Source organism: Heliconius melpomene, chromosome 4 (genome assembly GCF_056956725.1).
Source record: "Heliconius melpomene rosina isolate 202511_hmr_F chromosome 4, ASM5695672v1, whole genome shotgun sequence".
NCBI lineage: Eukaryota > Metazoa > Arthropoda > Insecta > Lepidoptera > Nymphalidae > Heliconius > Heliconius melpomene.
This window is the reverse complement of record NC_140392.1, coordinates 7747717-7769384: the sequence shown is the minus strand read 5'-3', so window position 1 is coordinate 7769384 and position 21668 is coordinate 7747717. Positions and strand designations below refer to the sequence as shown.

Below are 21668 nucleotides of genomic sequence, written 5' to 3'. Positions count from 1 at the left end.
CATACTTGGCCACATTTTTGGTGTATTTGCTTATTTAAGTATTATTTTAGCTATTTTCCGCCGAATTCTGAAGACATTGTGTTTTGAGGGGCGGAACTCAACGCCGCACGTTTGAAAAAAATAAATAAATATTTCATTTCCTCAAGTGGGGATCGAACCCACAAGCAGTCGCGTTTATAATCACACATTTGTGTCTGCGCCAAGATTGGCCTCTAATCGCCTTATACGCCATATTGCTTTTCATTATTATGGTTTAGTTGTTAGCAAAAGAACTAGAAGGCTTTCTACGTTCACATGCAATAATTACAGTTAGAATTTATTACCAATAAAGAAGAACAAGTTTAAAATGAAAATAATTACAAAATATTGTCATTATGTAATTATTTACAAATATTACGTAACAAGCTCACATTTTATATTCATGTTTATATTTTTATTTCGTTTATTCTAAAACCAAATTCGAATCCCAGGCCCCAGGATAAAGAAAATGATAAAAAAACTAATTCTGGATAACCGTTTATTTTCTACAAAATGATATGCCATCTTAACCATAATATTACCCAAAATATAACAGTACCATTTGTAACATACTAATTATAATAGTTTTTATTATAAATTCGGTAAAAACATACTTATGTCATGTAATCTCACTTTTATATATAATATATGTTTAAGTAATTATTCCACAGATCTTTAAGGCTCAGGCTCAAAAGATGATTTTAAAACTTTTTAGACAGAAGTTCAAACTAAGGTACCTTTTTATATGATTTTTGTTAACTTAATATACAAAACATTAATGGTAAAATATAATATTTAAAAAAAACAGTTAGTACTAGTGAAAAAAAAACAACTTACTTTTAAAAAAGGGTGGGATATTAAAACTAAGTAGGGAAATCGATTATTATTCAAACTTAATAATAATAAATTGAACTTAATAACGCTAATAATCTAATATTTCAGTTTAAATTATGAAAACGGGACTAGAAGATAAAAAAAAAATAACATTTTTAAGTACGGACGGCTAATTTCCAAAGCTCATTCAATTATGTTAGAAAAAACAAGTTTTAGTGGTCACTAAAGTATATAACTAACTTTTAATTGAATAAATTAAAAAGTAAAAGTGCAATATATTTTTTATAAAAAAAAAATTATTATTATAGGCCAAATGTCAATTTCAAATGTGAAAATGATATACTTTTATGTATTTTTTAGATTTACTGACATACTTGGCTACATTTTTGGTGTATTTGCAAGGTTTAAGTTTTATTTTAGCCTTATGATAATAATTATAATATAATTTAAAATATAATTACTTTATTCTCTTTCTAATAAAATTATAACGTATGTTTTAGCTATTTTTGAGAGCACTCAATAGTTGGAATGAAATTATTTTATTTATAGGTTTTAAAAAATCTGGACATAAATTTTAAACTAAACTAATTTTTGTTATATTTTCTTTTCTATTTTTTTATTTTTATTGTCTCTTCTTAAACAGATATGCAACAATCAATATTTCGCTGGCTAGCACCTGATTCTAAATATTGAACACATTTCGATCCAACTATTATGAATATTTAGGTGTGATTATTCAAATCCTTTATCGATTTTCAATTAGTGTTGCCAGATTCAAAAGTTTTATAGGTAAACATCATGATATTTTCGATCAAATAAATCCTGGCAACACAAAAAAGAAATCTTGGCACTAACGTTTTTACTAAATATTTGATAAAATCACATTTATTATGGAAGTGTCTATATAATTATAAATTGTAAAATATATTTATTCTTGGACAGTATACCAAATACAATTACAATAATAACAACAATCGTAATCCAACGCTAATATTAATCTAACATTTCTTTTTATTAATATTAAAATGCTGTTTTATACTATAATATGTCAATTGTTCATAAGTTTTATCATTATAAAAATGTGTGACCATGTTTGTAAAAAAAAGAATATAAAGTCATTTATTACTGTTCCAAATATATAAACTCGTAAACAATAAAAAAATTAAGTGTGATTAAAATAAATATTTTTTTACGAAGTCATTTCTCAATATAAGTTAAATATATCCTGTAAAAAAAATATTCATATTTTTAGAAGTTGACATAAATTTGGATAAAACAGCTGTTTAAGCTAAATTTTTTAAGCACTAATAATACGTTCATTTAAAATAGCCTATAGTTAATATCGATTATGACTAAATTAACACTTGTTTATTAGGAAATTCACATTTACAAGCTAGCTGAAATTTTATTTGGACTTTTTAATATTTCTCAATTTAAAAATATAACTGTAATTTTGTTAGCTGTGTAAATAAAGGTTGTAAATTATAATAAAAGTAAAAAGAAGTCACATCAAGATAACCAAAGTCTAAAATTTTTTTTATAGTTAACTATAATAATCTGTTATAAAAATATTTAATTTTATTATTACTTCAAATGTGTCTCGTTACACATGATTAATTTATTTAAAAGAGAAAAGTTCTTTGACAAGTGAATCGATTATTAATCGACTTTTGTTAACCATTCGTAACATTTCAAATAAAATTATAATATTGTATTCCTTGTGGAGAATTATAGTTTTTGATACAATTCACAAAATACTTTTATATACATATACATAAGTACCAGTCATTTAACACTATTTTTATAATTACCAATTTTTATTTTTGTAGATAGTTATTTTTTATTTAATGAGTTTTGTAGTACTATTCTATATTTTTATATCTTCATCTTTTTTATCTTTTTATGATGAATTAAATTGGAAGCACAATATTTTAACTTTCAAAAAATTATGGTTTTAACAAAATAAATGACATATAAGTGGTACTCTAAAACTTTTTACTATTGTTAAGTTGATAAGTATATACATATATTATATATGTAGAAATTATTGTATTAACTTGTACGTCCAATTTGTAGGTAAACAATAAAAATATTTTTAAGTTAACCAGAACAACGGTTTTGTATTGACTTTGATAAAAAATTTCAATTTATGTCAATTAATACCAATAAGTAAGTATCATTTTTTTAGTAAGTAACTAGAATGACACACAACTATACTAAAGAATTTAAACAACATTAGATTAGATTATATGCATGATGAAAAAATATAGATTATAAAACACCCATATTACAGATAAAAAAACATAAGAGATGCAAAAAAAATTAAATACAAAAAACAAAAAACTAAAATAATGCATACATACAATTCCATATCAACAATAATAATAAGTTGTGTTTATATAGAATAATAGAATCATTGTTTTCTTGACAATGGAAGCCAAGAAAATAATCGTAACAACGACAATCGATCGTCAATAAAAGTTGACGCAAAAAGATAGAAGGTTCGATCCTGTGCAGGTCTTAAAGATATCGCAGTTACAATCAATTAATTTTAGTAAGTACCAAAAATAAAACCATACACTATCTGTATTAGAAAAAAAATAGATTATACAACATCCATATTACAGATAAAAATCATGGAAGATATAAATAAAATATAAGTATAAAAAAAAGTAAAATAATGCATATAATCCAAATATTAACAACTTTAATAAAAAAAATATAATAATTTACTGTAACTTAGCACATCTAGAGCAATAATCATTGTTCTCTGGACTTCCATAATACATACACAACGGCGCCCTACAGGGCTTGGGCGATGGCGGACGATCATCATAAAAGGTTGACTTAGAAAGGTACAAGGTTCGATCCTGTGCAGGTTTCACAGATTTCTGGGTTAGAGTTCTAGTCATTTCGTGTGCACTTTTGTCAGCTTCTGTGTAGAACTGCGACCGGCCTGTACCGTAGCGGGGCTGTGAGGGCTGGTTGTTGGTGCTTTCTTCTTTTCTGTTTTTTTCTGCTGTATATCTGTTATGGGAAATTTTGTGTTTTATTGTATTATTTTAAGCAAAAACCTTTGGCCTAGACTTGTAGCTTGATTAATTACGAGATGGTTGTTGGTTCGATTCCCATTACACATTTTTTGCTATAGCGTTCTGGTAAGACAGCGTAGCGTTTACTTACGACTCAAAATTCAATGTCGCATAAAGAAGAAGAAGAAATCTACAAGAATCACTCAGCTTAACAGTTAAAAAAAGTTGTTTACCCTATCCAAGCTTCATTCAAATAATTCTTGACCATTTCCTCTTGCACGGGCGCCCTCGCCGCCAGTACCCTACAGCACAACACTTCACACGTCGATTGTCTTCTCAAAAGGCCTTCTTCCGGATTACTCTGACTTCCCGACTTCCCTAACTTAGCCATCGAACCAAAGTTCTTTTTAAGCTTACTACTCATGGATCTTCCTATGCTTCCAAATTGCTTAGCAACAGAGTTCAATTGCTTGGAAGTTTTAGTAGAGAGGGCGTCTAAAGATCTTCTTAGTTCTTCCGAAGGCTGGCTTTGTGTTAGACATTCCACTCTTTCTAGATCTAGGTAAGCTGCTAACATGGCGGATCTTTGGTATTCGTCGGGTAATAAGTTGTTTATCGTTTTTTGATCAGGTTCGATGTCCCATTTGAAGTCTTCGCCAGGGTCTACGTTGAAACTAAAATAAAATATTAAAAAATTGTTGAGAACATCGCGGAGGCATCGCTTCTTTTATAAGAATTTTTAAAATACTAAGTAATTGCTAGTCACGGCAGACAGTTTGATTAGATTTAGTTAAAAAATCTAACTTACCGTACAGGCATCGGGTTCCCAGCCTGATCCTCCAAGGGGACTCTCGCACCGTCAGTGGGCAGGGGTTCGCAGGGGACCAGCGCGGAGAAGTGTCCAGCATCGTACGCTAATAGTATCGGCGCTTTGCTGCACAACTCAGGTTGAAGCTCCAAAGGTAGGTAAATACCACCGAAAGGTATTGGTGCTATTGGATCGCCTCGAAAATCCTGGAATTAGAAAGTTTGGAAGTTGAAACTACTTTTATTTTCTTTTTTGTCAGCTTAATGTTGTATACCGCATATAGTAGGGTGGTAAGACTCTTCGTTCTCTATGCATCGCCCGAGGTGTTGTATGTGTTCGCGCTTCAATCACTAGAGTGGAAAGATGAAAATAATAATAATTTCATTCCTCCGAGCGAGAATTGAACCCATAGTCATCGCGTTTACAACCGCACACTTGTGCCCCTACGCCACGCCACAAGAAAAATCTTGGTTGTTATTAAAGTGTATCTCAACTTCTTGAGATTTCGCAAAACTGAAGTGATTGGATGTCATTCTGACGCATTTATGTTATGAAATAAGCGTAGCTAAATGGTTATAGTTTCTGTTTAAGGAAGTGGAAAACCTAATAAGAACAGGTATTTGATAACTCAAATTGCTTAAGATTATGAAAAACATATGGAAGAATTTATAAAATATACACAGGGTACATACATATTATTCATAATAATATTTAATAATTTCTGCAATGATAATATGATTATATAAGTAAGTCGTAAATCATTTAATCAGTTTAGCGCGTTCTTGACCTCTATATTGACATTAATAGAGACTGGTGTGAACTTGCCCTACATTCCGGACACGCCTCCAATCATATTAAACGAGCCTCGCAAATATGTGCACAAATCCTATCTTTAACTACATATGATAAAATTTAATACGAACATTTTTTTTAATGTAAAATAGGTGATGTTGATATTTTACATACACTTTTAGTATTTTTGTCAGAATCATCAAAAAGAAGACAGGTATATGTGTTAAATGTATGTAAGTGCATTGTGCGTAGCATTTACTTCTTAACGTGGAACTTCACAATCCAACACGAAATATCTCTATAGATAGACAGAAGTGATGGACGGAGTACCTTAACACTAAATTCAATAAGTACCACGGAATATTTAATGGAGAAAATAATGAATTGAGGGTATTTCCCTCAACTCATCCCTAAAACATATATCTCTAAAGATGGACACAAGTGGAAAACAGAGTGTTCTAATACTTTTTCCATCAAATAGCTTTAATATAAACTCACCCGTAAAGCAACATCAGCGAACACAACCACCGGTCTCTTCATGACATGTGCCAACGCGAACACGTGCAGCTGTTCCAGTCCCGCGTAATGTGGGGCTGCGGTCGGCTGCGGGCGCGGCCGGGGCTCCGCTGACGCCGCTAACACTGACTCGTGCCAGTCCCTCTCCCATTCGGATTCTGAGGGTGTGAGGCCTGCTGAACGAAGGGATAGGCTTTCCGACCAACGCCAGCGACGTTTTATTGCTCCTGAAATATTTGTTTCAAAGTATTGTACTACATATAGGGATAAAAATATTTTAGAAAACGTATAGAAAAATTAATATAACTAGAAAGCTATTCTCTCTTCTTTTCAAAAAATTCCAATCCTCCTGATCGTTAAGAAAATCGAGTTTACTATAGCATAAAATATGTTTTTTTTAAAAAGTATATTTGTTTTGAATGAGATTATTTAATTTTTTTTATATATAATAAAGTTCAGGTTTGTAAATTTTTTATTTATGATTATTATTAGAAATTATTTTAAGCAAGGATTACTTTTCTAATTTAAACAAAATTAAATATAAACTAATACCTAAATAAAATAAAAAATGTAAAGAAAATATTTGTAAAAATATATTAAATTTAAGATATTTAAAACTTACGTGTCAATGCATCTCCTCCTTCACCGGACAACAAAGCCTGTACTTTCGTTCGCAAAGCCAACAATCTATCATGAAAACCATATGCTGCTAAGGAAGCAGCATGAGGCAAACAGTTTCCATCCCCTGACGTAGCCAGTGGTAGCAACCGGGGAGCCCCCGGAACACGACCGTGACGCCACCAATTCAATATACTGGCTGATTCCAGTGTAACCAGTGTTGCTGTCTCGAGAAGATCTTTTTCTAAGAATATTCTGAAGAAAAAAATACCGAAATATTAATAATCCAAATTTAAAGAGTTTGTTTGGTTGAAGGATTTAACCTAAGTCCTGTAACTCCTATTGGAATTGAAAAATACTATTTGTGTTGGATACGTTAATTTGAAATTAATGTTGCTAATGCAGGTCTGTAATTAGCCCTGCTGGAGAAATAAGAAAAAATATACGATAGTAATATCATATATGTTTTCGTAATAATATTATTTAAATTCTTATAAAAGGTTTATGAAACGTGAGCATTCAGTCTAAAATATATGTATATTATATACTTCATTCTTTTTACCGCGGAACCCTGTGTTAAAACATTTTGTTCCCCAATGTGTTGCTTTGTTGCCGGGGCGAAGAAATGAAAAAAATAATAAATAATAATTAATTCTTTCGTGTGGGGATCGAACCCACAACCGTCGCGTTATAATCACACCCCTGTGCCCCATGCGTCACGACGGCGTCAATCAGATAACATGACGAAATCCGATATCGATGAAAGCGAGTGACGCTACAAAGCATTAATATAAAACATTACACACATTTTACATACACAATACACACACACACACATTCCATACAAGTACATTGACACCTAAAACACATTAGTGTGTTTTTGTACAAAAATGCTTAAAAGCCTTGCGTGACTGTATTTTCTATTGTAACGACCGTGAAGTCTAAGCTCCGATTACTGAAGGTTAAAAGAGTGAAAGGTTGACAGGTTCAATGGCTGAAAATGGAGGGAGTGCCAAATATTCGTATGTGAAGACCCGCTTTTATTATAATAATGTATGGGTTCTTACTAATATGGATAGAAAGTGGATATTTTAATTTTAAATTAAAAATACTGAATTCAGAATTTTTGGTTTAAATAGGAAATATATGTTTAATTTAACTTAATTCGTAGATATTATTTAATTGAAAGTGTTAAAAATAAAATAAAAATCATAATTTAGAATGACTTTAAATACAAGTAGGAACAAAAATACTACAGTACAAATAATTCGTAGATTAACACTACAAGGAATTTATTTCAATCAATATAAATCAAAGATAACGAAAACCCATATACTAAAACCTACTTTAACTTATTTCACTCTATCTAATCTACAAGAAAAACGAAAGAATCCAATATAAATACATTAGTATAGCATTTAATAGACTAGATTTGTATCGGACCGAAATTTACGAGCCTCTGTAGTGTGAGGTGAATTGGCATTTTGCCGAGGCACGTGCAAATTGAGGCAAAAGCAAAGCAATGTCACGGCGACTTCTTATAGAGTCCAGAAAAGTACTAGTAATATTTTAGGTGTGTGTTTGTTTTACTATCACGTAAAAACTACTGAACGGATTTGGATAAAACTTTACAGTAACTCTGCTTAAACGTCCGAATAAAGCATAGGCTACAGGTTATGTAGATATTGTAAATTTTTGGTCTAGAATATAACAATAAGATTAAGCGGGCGAAGCCGCGTTTTGGTCGCTAGTCTTATATAAGTAAATTGCGCTTGGTAATAGTGTATTTTATTTGTCACATAAATATCAATAACAGACTACTAATAATTAATGTTTATGTTATATTTAAAAATGTTATGAAATTCATGCATGTTTTCGTTTTTATGTTTATTATGCATTTATTATTATTATTATTTCATAAATCTTCTAAAGTAACTAAAGAAAAATTAAAACACTTTAGTAAAATTTACTATGATATAATTCAATTACATCAGGTATATTTATTTTTATATAAAGATAGGTGCAGACATTATCAGATAGCATCAAGAGTTATTTTCGAGATCCTAGTGAGTCAAATTCGTATAAATAGAATATGGAATGGAATGACCTTTATCTTCTTATCTAATCCTCATAAATTCTTTTGTATGATTGGGTTAGTCGATATTGTTCTGTTTACTATTTTTTATTTAAAGTAAATAAATTGAATTAAGTTTTACAACTAAAATTAAATTCGGATGAATGGAAAATAGCATTTACAATTTTTATGTGTAATGGATCATTCAAAATAAAATATATTACTATACTCGTACTGTTAACATTCAAAACCCATTCCTCGTATTCATTCCTTAACGTTCCTATATATGGCGATATAGTCAGAAATATTTTAATAGGTGAAAAATGTTAATGACTAACTTTGAAGGTCTGACTGTAGACTATGGTAACGGGTGACAGTTACAAGTGACGATTGTAAGTTCCATTCTTACTCGGGGAAATGCATTATTTACTCTTTTATTTCCTCCTTCTCGTAACAACACAAAACGCGACGTTGCGTTTTGTGTTGTTTCAGCACTCACCTCGTCGCACGTGGCACTTATCATTTTAAATATTGAGAGGAAACTAGGGAAGAAGTGTCTTAACATTAGGTTCCCTCTGCCTACTTTGATACATGCGGGATACAGTGTGAACCTACAAAATGTTATGACCTGGACGGTACAACAATTATACGCATGTCTCATTCTGGATGACGCCGGTGTTTTACACATATTATTTACATATTTGCGTCATCAGCCTTGTGTAATGCCCATAACCATATTTGGTTATAATATTAATTTTGTATTTATTCGGTAATATTAACACTAAATATTATGACGATTTTTATTATTTTCTTAAATTTTATTAATTATATTTTTTGCGATTTTTAGGATTATTATCAATCAATAGTTTTTAAATAAAAGTTAAATATACCTAGCATAAAGAACGTGCCATTTAACTTAAAAATGAATAGATATAGCGCGATGCGGGAGTTCCACATTAAAAATAGTTTATGTTAAGCTCATTTTATATTAGAAAGATTTATTAGCCATTTTATTTTAAATATTTTTTTTCCTAATTGAATTGGAAATTTGTCGACTACCTAAATTAATTATTTTTATATTTATAACAATTCCAGAGCTTATTTTTGTTAAAATAAAAATATTTGAGCATTCAAGGGGAAAATAAAGAAAATTCCTAAATGCCAACTGCGATTTTAGTCAAATCAACGTTTATTAAGTCTTAAGATAAAAAAAAACCCAAAACCAAAATTTAATCTCACCTGAAATCCGGTGGATACACAGATATATCCGGCAACAACAGAATGTGGTCCGACGAGAGGGTGTTAGGCTCGGGTTCCGTGTTGCTCCGCAACGCCCACACCAGACCCTCGTTATCAGTCGCCCTTGATATGCCGCGGGAGAGCTTGCGACCTTCGAATTTTATAAGAGATGTTGAAGAACAATAGACACTTTACTTGATGATGTAGGGAGATAAATAAATGATATATATGTATAAATATTGAGATCGGGGAGTGTGAATGTAAGCACGATGGTTGTGAGTTCGATTCCCGAAATCCCGTTATCTCGAATATTGAGCGGAAAGTGAGTGTTTTAACTCTCATATCATCTCTGTCTACCTTGATGTATGCAGGATTCAACGTAAAGCTAAAAAATGCAATGTGGGCTTTAGAGTATTTAAAAAGATTTAATGTTAATTAAACAATAACTTATTTATTTAGTAAGGCTTAAAGTTAAGCTACTTTCTAATATCAAAATATATATTAGTAGCATTCTTTCCAAAACTAAATACCTAGTTTCAAACACCTACATAAAAAAAATGCAAACCAAAAATATTGGGGATATTTTCATCATAAAAAACAAATAATATCTAATAATAAATTACAATACAAGCTGTCACTTACACTCCGGTGCCGGCGTGAGTACCAAGTTGGAGGGCGCTGAATACGACATGTTGAGGTCGAGGGTTCCCACTGAGCGCTCCGGAATGACGTCACCACCAGCTCTGGGCCTCAGGGAGGAACTGTGCACCCTGTCTAAGGAAATGATAATAACTTTTAAAAATATTTTGTAAATACGACAAATACAGCATGAAGCTGAACTGCTTTAATTTATATTGAAACACATTCTTTTAGAGATATTTTTTTATATTAAATATTATATGTACACAATGTCTCCAGAATTCGGCGGAAAATGGGGATAGGAGTGTCTCAACACTAGTCTACTCTGCTATATGTGGCATACAGTTTGAAGCCGATATAGCGTGAAGCACAATTATTATTCATTCTTATTCAAAATGTACTCATTTAAAAATCAAATAAAAAAAGAAAGCCGTAAACAAGTCTTGTTAATGGTGTAATATCTTAGTCGACGAAAGTACTGAAGACGCCTTATAAAGATATTGCGTACTTGACCTTTAACTAAGCTTTATAATAAAAAAAAAGGTTATTACTGATATTTTTTATTCATATTATGTAATAAAAAGAATACAAGATAACAATTCTATTGTTTGGATATTTCTTTTTATACTTTACAAGATTATTTGTTGCAACGATAACTGATATTAATAACTTAGTAATTACATGAAATGTTATTTCTTTAAAATTAATAAATACATAATTTTTCTGTTTAAAATACACAAAGAATATGTACTGTTCGTTCTAAAAATATTATAAAAGTTCGTCCTTTGCGTGGCCACGTTGTTTAAACATGACTTCAAAATATTATTATAGGCAAGCGCCATCGCCAGTGCCAAAACATTCGTCATCCTATATTCATATATGTATAGAATATTTTAAATATAGTCTCTTATAATGATTAATCATCGTAGTTTTGAGTATTGATCCACTAGGAATATTGTTTTAGCATCACGCTGTATCCCCCACTTAGAAGGTAAAGCGGAACCTGTGAACCTAGTGCCAAGATACACCATTCCCATTAGAACACCTCCATTTTCCACCTAATACAGGAGGCTGTGGCTGAATTCAACGCCGCGCTTGAAAATATTAAAAATTTCTACAATTGACGGATAACATGCACGGACGCACAAACGAAACAGAAATTTCTGTGCAAGTTCTTAGGGCAGTGTAGGGGATTCCCTAAAATTGCTACGGGGGCTCAGAAACCAATCTTTAGTTTGGTGCAGGTGTAGGTGCATATTATATAAAAAAAAATTTAAAAGAGGCAGAATATTAATTTAGATATGTAATGACATAATACTACATACCTAGCACTAATTAACCCTTTTCATAAATAAAGTATAAATAAAATAATTAATATTAATAGCTTATTAATGACTATTTCATAATTAAAAATATATGAAATATTTTTCTGTATTAATTAATTCTTATGTAGAATTTATATTACGTTGGAATTGATATAAAAAGAAAATATTACGTCAAAATTAAATGCAAGAGTGTTAAAAACAATATAAGTATATTATAACATAATTCTACAAAATTATACAATTACCGTAGCGTAATATTAATAATTTCTTGTAAAGAAAAACATTATACCATTGTTTTATCTCAAAACTTTATTTCTGGTTTAAAAAACGAAAAATAATGTAAAATATTCTATTATACGAGAACAAGAGTACCAAGACCGTAGTAGATGAAGTGTACTGAGGGAACCTTTGATAATAGACAAAAGGACCAATGGAGCGCAGCAGGCAGGATGTGTCTGATGTGAATAGACCACGCTTCAACGAGCTTGCGTAGATATATTATAAAAAAATCTTTATTTAACGTGCAGGTAAAAACATTACCGTTTAAAAAAACATATTTTACCCAACGTTTCGTTTAAGGTGTGGAGAGTTTATATTTAGACTATACCGCTTATAGCAGGGCCGAAGGAACCTAGTGTTAAGTCACTCCGTTCCCTACACGCTGCACAATTTTTGCGAGTGGAATCTTCTTGGTAGTGCGAAGAAATTAATATAATCCCCCAGAGTGAGAATCAAACCCACAATAGACCATGACAGCCTCAAACATACACTTGTTTTCCTCTATATTAAATTTAAAAAATATATATTGTGAGAAATTCTGCATAAATTTAATATTTAATAAACAGCAAAGCTCTTAAATAAGCTTTCAAGCTTAACCAATAATTCAAAAGTAAATTGCCATTGAAACACAATTTATTCTGGTAATAACTTTTAAAATATGTAGTTTTATAAACTCAAATCCATCCAAGTAACTCACATGTTATTCTTGCAGAAGTTGCTTATGTTCTTTGAATCCGACTATAAAGTTGCTTTGTATTACATTTTAAGGGAAAGTATAGAAAAAGAGAAAAGAATAGAAAAATTCAACATCCCTACTAAAGGGGTGTGAAATTTCAAAATCCTTTTTTTTTGTTTTTCTGTACATTTTTAACATTGGAAAAAAAAAATTAAAATTTGACCCTTATTTTATTTCATATAGTGGAGAATACAAATACATACTATATAATGTTACGTAACACTTGCATTGCCCTGCATGTTTCCTCACCCGTAAATACCTTCACCTGCCATAAACCAGTTTCGCATGTTGAATGAAAGCTTCTACTACCGTAGTTTTCTCTTATCTCTCTTTATTATTCTCGAATCGACACGTATTTAACTTGACAATGTTTTGAAAATTTAAATTTAACTCATTGGAATATTTATAAAAAATTACTATATACCTGTAGACTTATAATATCTCGAAATGAATTTAAAATGAGAAAAACAGAGATTTATCTTATTAATTTGCGTCCAAAATAAAATTTTAAATTGATATATCCCTTGTTAACAAACAGTTTCAGTAGCAAATTTCCGGTCAGAAAACCGAACAAACGTTTGATTAAGGATGTAGATAATAAAAACAAAGAATATATAATTAATTAAACGAAATTAATATAATGTAGATTTATATTTTAATCTAGATTAATATTTTCCGGGTATTTTAATTATTCCGTGACGATTACAATTTACGAGTTAATGGGAACGAAGTTTTAGGAAATTTAATATAGAAAAATAGTTCTGAGAAAGTCTAGGAACTTATGTTATTAGGACAATAACTAAGTTTAACTCATTCTGTTAAAATGTCTAACGTAAAAATATGTATTTATCTACATTTTATACTAATGAAATATTATTTGAGCTCTCAGTAACGCGTTTGAATGCGCCAGTTAGTGTGTAAATAGTACTTTAAATTATTAAGAATTTAATATTCATAGGTAAACGACTGCTTTATACGTACTTAGATATACCAAATTATATGAAAAACTAACGACCTCTTGAACTATATAATTAATTATTAATGGTTCTGTACAAACATCCATCACGATTTTATTATAAGTACCTATAGATAATACGTAATTACTAATTATTATAAGATTATACGCTTTTTAAAATAAGGTTAGTGTTTTATAACAACACTATAAGCGCAAGTGAAACATGATTCTCCCAGATATTTTTAGGCATTACACATTATTTAGGGCAACGACTCTCCGTGGGCGAAAGTAGGATGCGTTTTATTTCTGTTTCAGAGCAAATTAAAAACTTGCATCTGTCTAGATGAAAAATATATTACATGAAAAGTAGGACTGGGTTAATTAATTATTACAGTTGTTATTAATGTTATGAAAGAAATTTGATTATCAAATATGTTCGAATTACATTATTATTATAATATTTAGCCAAAACAGTATCTTATATGGGGTGGTAATAGGCTCATCTCATATTTATATATTTAATATTTTTTTATAAATAATTCTAGATTTTGCTACATGCCACCCAAGTTTTCTTGAAAAGAATGAAATAAAACTAAGACTGAGAAATACTTCGTATGTTCAGAAACGCGAAAATCTAAAAAAATATTTCAATATATGCAATTTACTATAAAAAAATACATTCAAAAACATATAATAAAGAGCGATTACATGTATTATATAGTCCATTAGAGTCAACAATTACAGTGTCGAATCCAATTCACATACAAAAGCTCAAGGTTATATAACAACGAACTCCTTACTTTTGTTGTCTCGAAATGAGAATAATGACTGTGCCAGATGTTCTACTGTTTTTTAAACAAGTATTTTTTTAGTTTCTCATACTGATGTACTTAATATGTTTAGTTTAAAAAGTGTTTTTTCCAGTATTCCAAGATACTAACAAATATTAAAAGAGATATGAAATAATTCAACACGCAAAGCCTTCAAAATTCGGCAGAAAGTGGGGTACAGAGTGTCTTAACACTAGGTTCCCTCTGCCTAGCTGCTCTGTGCGGGATACAGCGTGAAGCTGATTTTACTTAAGCATTACATCGTAGTCTAATTTTGATCTAATAATTATTGATAAATCATCAATATAAACATTATGGAGATAACTCTATAAAGTAAATTTGTTTAAAAAGCAATCACGGCTTTTCATTTAATGCACTTTTATGTCTATATTCTAACAATAAAGAGTTTTAATTTGAAATAAGTTAAAAAAATATAAACAAGTCTCCTTATGTTTCTGCGAAGTAAACTTAAAGAATGCGAAGGCCGTCAGCTTGGTGGAATTTTGGCCTCTATATCTTAACAATGTTTGGGTTAAATTTCCATTACAGCGTGGTCATACATTTTTTTTAAAAATGTATCTTCTAATATTAACTTTTAAAGGACGACGGGCAGGACAGAGAGAGAGGTAGAGGAGCTTGTGGCACCTCGGATTTGTGACCCAAGTATAGGTTTCAGGAGCTCGGGCTGTCCGAATTCCTCTTTTCACCTAATAAAATCTGACATGATGATATTGTGAACAATTCTCCGGCGAATATGAACTGGCAAACATCACAATTTGTCAGATATGTGCCAATTGCGCCCATGGACTAAATTTTTCCTTATTTAAAAGGTTATTTTATTATTCTTTATAACAAATTTAAAAGTACTTACCATCCGAGCGGCTTTCAACAATGGGATTTGCTTCCACCACCATGGCTATGACCCTGTAACAATCATAAATAATATACTTAGGCTTTTTATTTACTATAAACAATTCATGCAAATAACAAGTCTTACGAATAAATAATTTTAAAGTAGTTGCAATAAATAATATAACAAACAAAAACGACTAAGACAATACAAAAAAATTGCTCAGGAGCTTTTACCGATTACGATTTTAAAGAGCTGATGACACCTACATAGTACTAAAGATATCGCAAGTTTTTCATACTTTATTTCCTTTTAAAATCTTGGCATCCGTACTGTTTACGGTTGTCGTTGCCAAAACGGAAAGTGACGAATAAAAGAGAGAATAAACGCATTCAAGGATGAGACATAACTCTCCCACGCGGGAATGAAAATATCTCTGAAGTTTCTATTTATATCTAAACATTACGAACAGTCATTGTGATATTTTAAAATCTTAGGTATTCCTAGTAACAGATTAGGATACCTAGATATGTATATTTTTAGGAAATGGATATCCATTTTTATTGTCTCTTTATTTATATAAATGTCGGTAGTGTACAGCGTAAATGTCTATATTATTTGTTTTGTCTGTGTGGTATTAGACCACTTATAACTTCCATTCTTTTTTTCTGCCTATTTAAAAACATTGTGGGGGAACAGTACCATAACAATAAATACATCTACAGGCGGTTAAAAATATCTCAAGTCTGCCTCAATAAAGTCTGGGAGGCAGTAGAGTATTAAACAAAATATATTCTATTATAACGTTTCTTACTTAGCCCAGTATATATAAACCTCTCAATTCTCAACTTAGATCGATATTGAGATGCTGTTTTCATTCATAAATTATAATCTATAAATGAAAATGGCATATCAAGTTCGCTCTCAAGATCGATCTCAGAGTTGAGAGCTATTTATAAATATATTAGTGCCTTATACAATATTTAGACGTAATATCTGAAGCGTTACCATATAGTCACTTCATTTGTATTCGCCACAGACAAATAAAGGACAATAACGTGGGCGGAAAATCATAATCGGATACAGACGTCTTTGTTAATAAAATATGTTTCTTACACTATATTATTTAAGTTATATTGAGATTGTTCTTTAATAATATTTTTTTCTATTATTATAAATATATGCCTAATAAATAAATAATATATAAATTCGGCCTGTCGTGGTTGTGGGTTCGATCCCCATTCGAGGAAATATCTATTTAAATTTTAATTTCCATTTCTTCGCCAGAGAGAAGTGAAACAACCAGAGTATCGAGGCAAAGCACGACGTTGAGTTCGACCACTTAAGACGCAGTGCCTCCAGAATTCGTAGGAAAGTAGGAAACTTTGTCCTTAAAATTAGGTTCCCAAGTTCCCTCTGCCTACCTATCTAGAAAAATTTGAAAGATTCATTCGTTTCTGTATAGGCTATACGTCATTTCATTCAACGTATATGAAATGACGTATAGCCTATACATTACATTTCAAATATTTTATTTTTAACTCCATCATGACGCAGTCGGTAAACGTACGAAGGTTGCAGGCTCGATCTCCTTGGGTACGATTTCATATCTCATTTAGTTTGTACAATATCTTTGTATGTTTGTTATAGAGCAGCCGTAGCATCTTTGATAATTTGTATATTAAAAACGCGCATTTGCACTACGGGAAAAGCGTACAAATTAAAATAAATAGTGTAAAATTACAAAGTTATTATTCTTATATTTTTCATTCTCCACTTTCTCCACAGTTAAGTAGCTAAATTCAACGCCGCATCCCCTCCTGTTAGTAAAGCAAATAATCCATTACCCAGGTGGGACTCAAACCCACAACCAACGCATTTACAACCAGATCCCATCCCACTGCACCACCACCTTCCTCAAAAGTAAATAAAGATTGATTCAAGTTTCGCAATACGCAACCCTCAAACCTTATTTAGGCCAAGGCCGGACCCTGTTGTCAAAGTCATTTTCGATCGAGTCGAGTGGAGAAGCCGTATTTGTCAATGATAATCAAGCAAAGCCGATTAAGTTTACTTACATATGTAGTAATAGAAGCAATTTATTTTATATAGACACAAATTAAGTTGTTATTATGGACTAGTCTACTTACTACCTAAATACTAAATTAAATTAAATCAGCTTCACGCTGTATCCCGCACTAGTGGAAAAACACTCCGTTCCCCACTTTCCGTCGAATTTTTCGAGGCATTACGTGTTGAATAGCAGAACTCAACGCCGAGCTTTTGAAGAAATGAAAATATTAAATATTTTCCCGAATGGGAATCGAACCCACAATCGCCGCGAACGACAGCCTCAAATACACAATATTCTGTATTTGTTTAAGTTAGGAAGTAATAGTAAATAGTTTTAAAAGCGTACAATACGATTTACAAAAGCCGGAACAACATCCGAGACTAATAAGGCTGCTGAGGTCACACGACTAGATGTAAGCGAAATAAAGGATTTCTCAAAAGGAAGTCTATTCAATTCACGATTTTCTTTGTTTTACAATTGTAAAATACTAAAGTTTTAAAGTTCTGCCACTCAACACGCAATGCCTCCAGAATTCGGCAGAAAGTGGGGAACGGAATTTCTTAATGCTAGGTTCCCTTTGCCTACCCTGCTGTGTGCGGGATAAAGCGTGAAGCTGATTTAATTTATTTAAATATTTAAGGGCTCTAAAAGTGATTTCTAAAACCGGCAAGGTTTTATAGATAATAGTGCAGAACCCTTCATATGCAAGTCCGACTCACACTTGGCCAATTTTTTATAATATTCCTGGAATCCATTTTTAAGATTAAGTACTACTATATTTAAATATATGACTATTATATTTGTAACAAATAATTCTTAAAAAGATAATTCCTATTATAAATAAATATCTATTCACTTATTACGGTATGGTCATTTAAAAATAGATATAAATATAAAAACACGAACGGGCGTTATTTATGGAGCTGACATAGCAATACACTGATAAGGCACACGCCTCAGACCTTATACAGCCATTGGAAGCTAGAAATGCAAAACATTAAATAGTAAATTATGCACGGCGCCGTTGACTCAGTCGTTTGAATGTTGAATGCGATGGTTTAAAGTTCAAATTGTATATGAAAATGAAGTAATGAAAACAAAAAAATACATTTTGTAACTTAATATGTTATGACACTGGCAGATTGTTTTGCGTCTCTCATCGCAATATCAGGCCATTAAAGAAGACCAACTTCTTTTATTGTTAATTATTAAGCTTGATGAGACCATCGTGGCGCAACGGCACAAGGGTGTGATTGAAACGCGACGGTTATGGGTTCGATGCCCACTCGAGGAAGTGAAATATTTATTTACTTTTATAATTCCATTTTCTTCGCTCTGGTGTCGAGGTAACCGTGAAAGAAAGTGGGAAAGGGAGTGTCTTACCACTAGGTTCCCTCTGCCTACACTGCTGTGTGCGGGATACCGCGTGAAGCTGATTTGATTTTATTTATTAAGCTTGGTTGTTTTTTTGGTTTCAGCACATAAAACAACCAGTTTTAATTCACCATAAAAACTAAAATCAGTTTTAAAATTCCTACTCAAATTACGTATACAATTGCAATAATATCTTCACAGTCATAACAATGGTAGGTAGTAATGCAAATGTTGTAAAGCGCAAACCTACACAACGTGTTTATATTCGGCAATCGTATGTGATTTGCGTATGCAATGACAATCTACATACTTGCCATAATAAATACATGTATAGAGAAACTAGAAAGTAACCTTAGTAAAACTATATTAGAAATGTTGCATCTATCATTGAAGAAATTTCTATAAAATATTTCTATGGAAAATATTTTTGTAGCTTCATGCTGTAACCCTCGCATGGCAGGGTAGGCAGAGGAAACCTGGAAATTTAGTGTTAAGACACTACATTACCATTAAGATCGTTTCACCTCTTTCATCGAATTATGGAGGCATTGCATGTCCAGTGGTCACAAAGTTGCAATTTGCCTCATTACCGGAGCGAAGAATTTAAAATACTAAATATTTAAGTTCCTTAAGTAGAAAACTAAGTAAGCAAAGTATAGTAGTATGTCTATATTAGAAATGTTTGACCTAACATTGAATAAATTCTATCAACAAGCATCACATAGATAATTAATGAATGCAAAATACTCAAGTATAATATAAAATCAATCACGTTTAATTTAAGAAAACGTGTCTAGCATTATGTGAAGATAAAAAAAAATATTATCGATTACAGTGAATCATCATAATACTTAAATATAAAATTTAATTCTATGTAATATATAATGTTTCTGGGTGTGCATCCTATTGCTTTGGATTGAAATCTTTTGATTCTCCATTCAAAGAATGATTATATTTGAACCATCATTGTTTTTGTACTCTCGTTAGACAAAAAAGACATAAGATCATGAAATAGATAAACATAAGACTAATTTTCTCATAAAAGACTGCTAAAAAAATCATAAAGAAGTTATAAAGTAACTCAATGAACTGCTAAACTAAAAAATTACAACAACAAACAAAGCTAATTAGAGTACAAATAAAAATCTTACAATATAATTGTTATGTTATCAATTGTTTGTAGTCCTACTTTAAAATGTGTATGACTAATTTGATAACATACTCGTGAGTGACGCTTTTATTGCTAACTGATAACAAAAGTTGAAGTTTTAAATGCAAAGGAATATATGATTTTTACAGCATTTGATTGATTGTTTATTTCTTTCAGCTTCATATTGCATCCTGCATAGAGCAGTATGTGATAAACACAAAGGCAAATGGAACGGTGTGTCTAGACACTCTGCTTTTTACTTTCAGCCAGAATTTAAGACATTGTGTGTTGAGTGGTGGAATTTGTCCACACTTTGTCTTAAAATAGTGGAGAAATTAATATAATAACGTCAATGATAGATTAATGTATTATATAATCTTCATTTTGTTATAATGTTAATAATAATTATAGATAAATATTATGATTTCGTATTGAAAAGAAATTAATAAAAATATAAACAAATTAAGAGGTTTTTTATTCTTTTTAAGTAATCAAACAAAATATTACATTTTTTATTTAAATGTGTATGTAATATTGAAAAAATATAAAAATTCTCAGTTTTATATTTAATTTTAATAAATTTAATAATTATTAATAAAATAATAAAATTTATTCTGTATTAATTGAAAATTAATGAAAAAATTTAATCATAAGTAATACAAATTATAATTTAGAAGCAAAAAGAAATATTCTTTGTTTAGCGTGCCCGTGTTTATTTTAATAGTATGAACGATTTATTTTTGTATATGCAAATTATATACATTTGGTAATATAAAGTTTCTATATTATAATTTTACAACGCACGACTATAAATGGCACTTAATTAAAATGCACACATTAATATATTTTGTTTAACACAGCTGCCGATTTTAACGATGACACTTCTCAGCTCAAGGTTACGCGGAACAGTTTTTAGTATTTATTGTCTACTGTATTTTAAAATGATTTAAATAATTAATAAAAAAATATATCAATCTAGCTGTCCCTAAAATAATTTATTGTATTATTTTGCATAAGGAAATGGACAGGTGTTTAAAATATTACGCGTAACATAAAATGTCTTACCTTTAAGGGTTTAAATTAGTTTTAGTAGACAAATATATCCATAAAACACCGTCTTTAATACTCAAATATAAAACTTTTCTTGTTTAACACGATGCACTTGCAATATTTACAATTTAACAATATTTACAAATAGAGCACTTTCTACGTACGATTCACTTGTGAAAAGGCATAGACTAAACAGATGTTTTCGACTTATAGTAATGACACTTGTCAAATTAGTCGATAATTTTTATTTATAAATATGTCTCTTTTTTATAAATTTGTCTTACTACTCCATATATTTACTAAACAAATATGTATTAAATGCTAAAATTATTTAAGCATTTTTTAAAATTTAGAAACTATTTTGATTTTATCGATATTTGAATACAAATCCATTTTGCTCCAGAACATCACTTGTCTATGATAAAAGTGTTGCCAGGTACGTAAATTTTCCCATATAAAGTACAAAAGTCATACA

At 30.6% G+C, this 21668-nt stretch overlaps 1 protein-coding gene across 2 annotated transcripts; it reads right to left on the bottom strand.

The window, feature by feature from the left end:
• Positions 1-503: 503 nt before the first annotated feature.
• On the bottom strand, positions 504-21380 carry LOC146539625 (OTU domain-containing protein 7B-like). 2 transcript variants are annotated; one of them, XM_085208085.1, is made up of 9 exons: positions 21209-21380; positions 15567-15619; positions 10574-10705; positions 9932-10082; positions 6623-6873; positions 5983-6227; positions 4693-4898; positions 4118-4558; positions 504-3879 (listed from the first exon to the last, which is right to left on the bottom strand). In XM_085208085.1, exons 2-9 carry the CDS (start codon positions 15607-15609, stop codon positions 3582-3584), a joined length of 1767 nt encoding a protein of 588 aa, XP_085064211.1. In that variant the 5' UTR covers positions 15610-15619; positions 21209-21380; the 3' UTR covers positions 504-3581. The 2 variants fall into 2 exon arrangements, with proteins under 2 accessions (XP_085064211.1, XP_085064213.1); XM_085208087.1 differs by having other exon boundaries at positions 10574-10701.
• Positions 21381-21668: the final 288 nt, after the last annotated feature.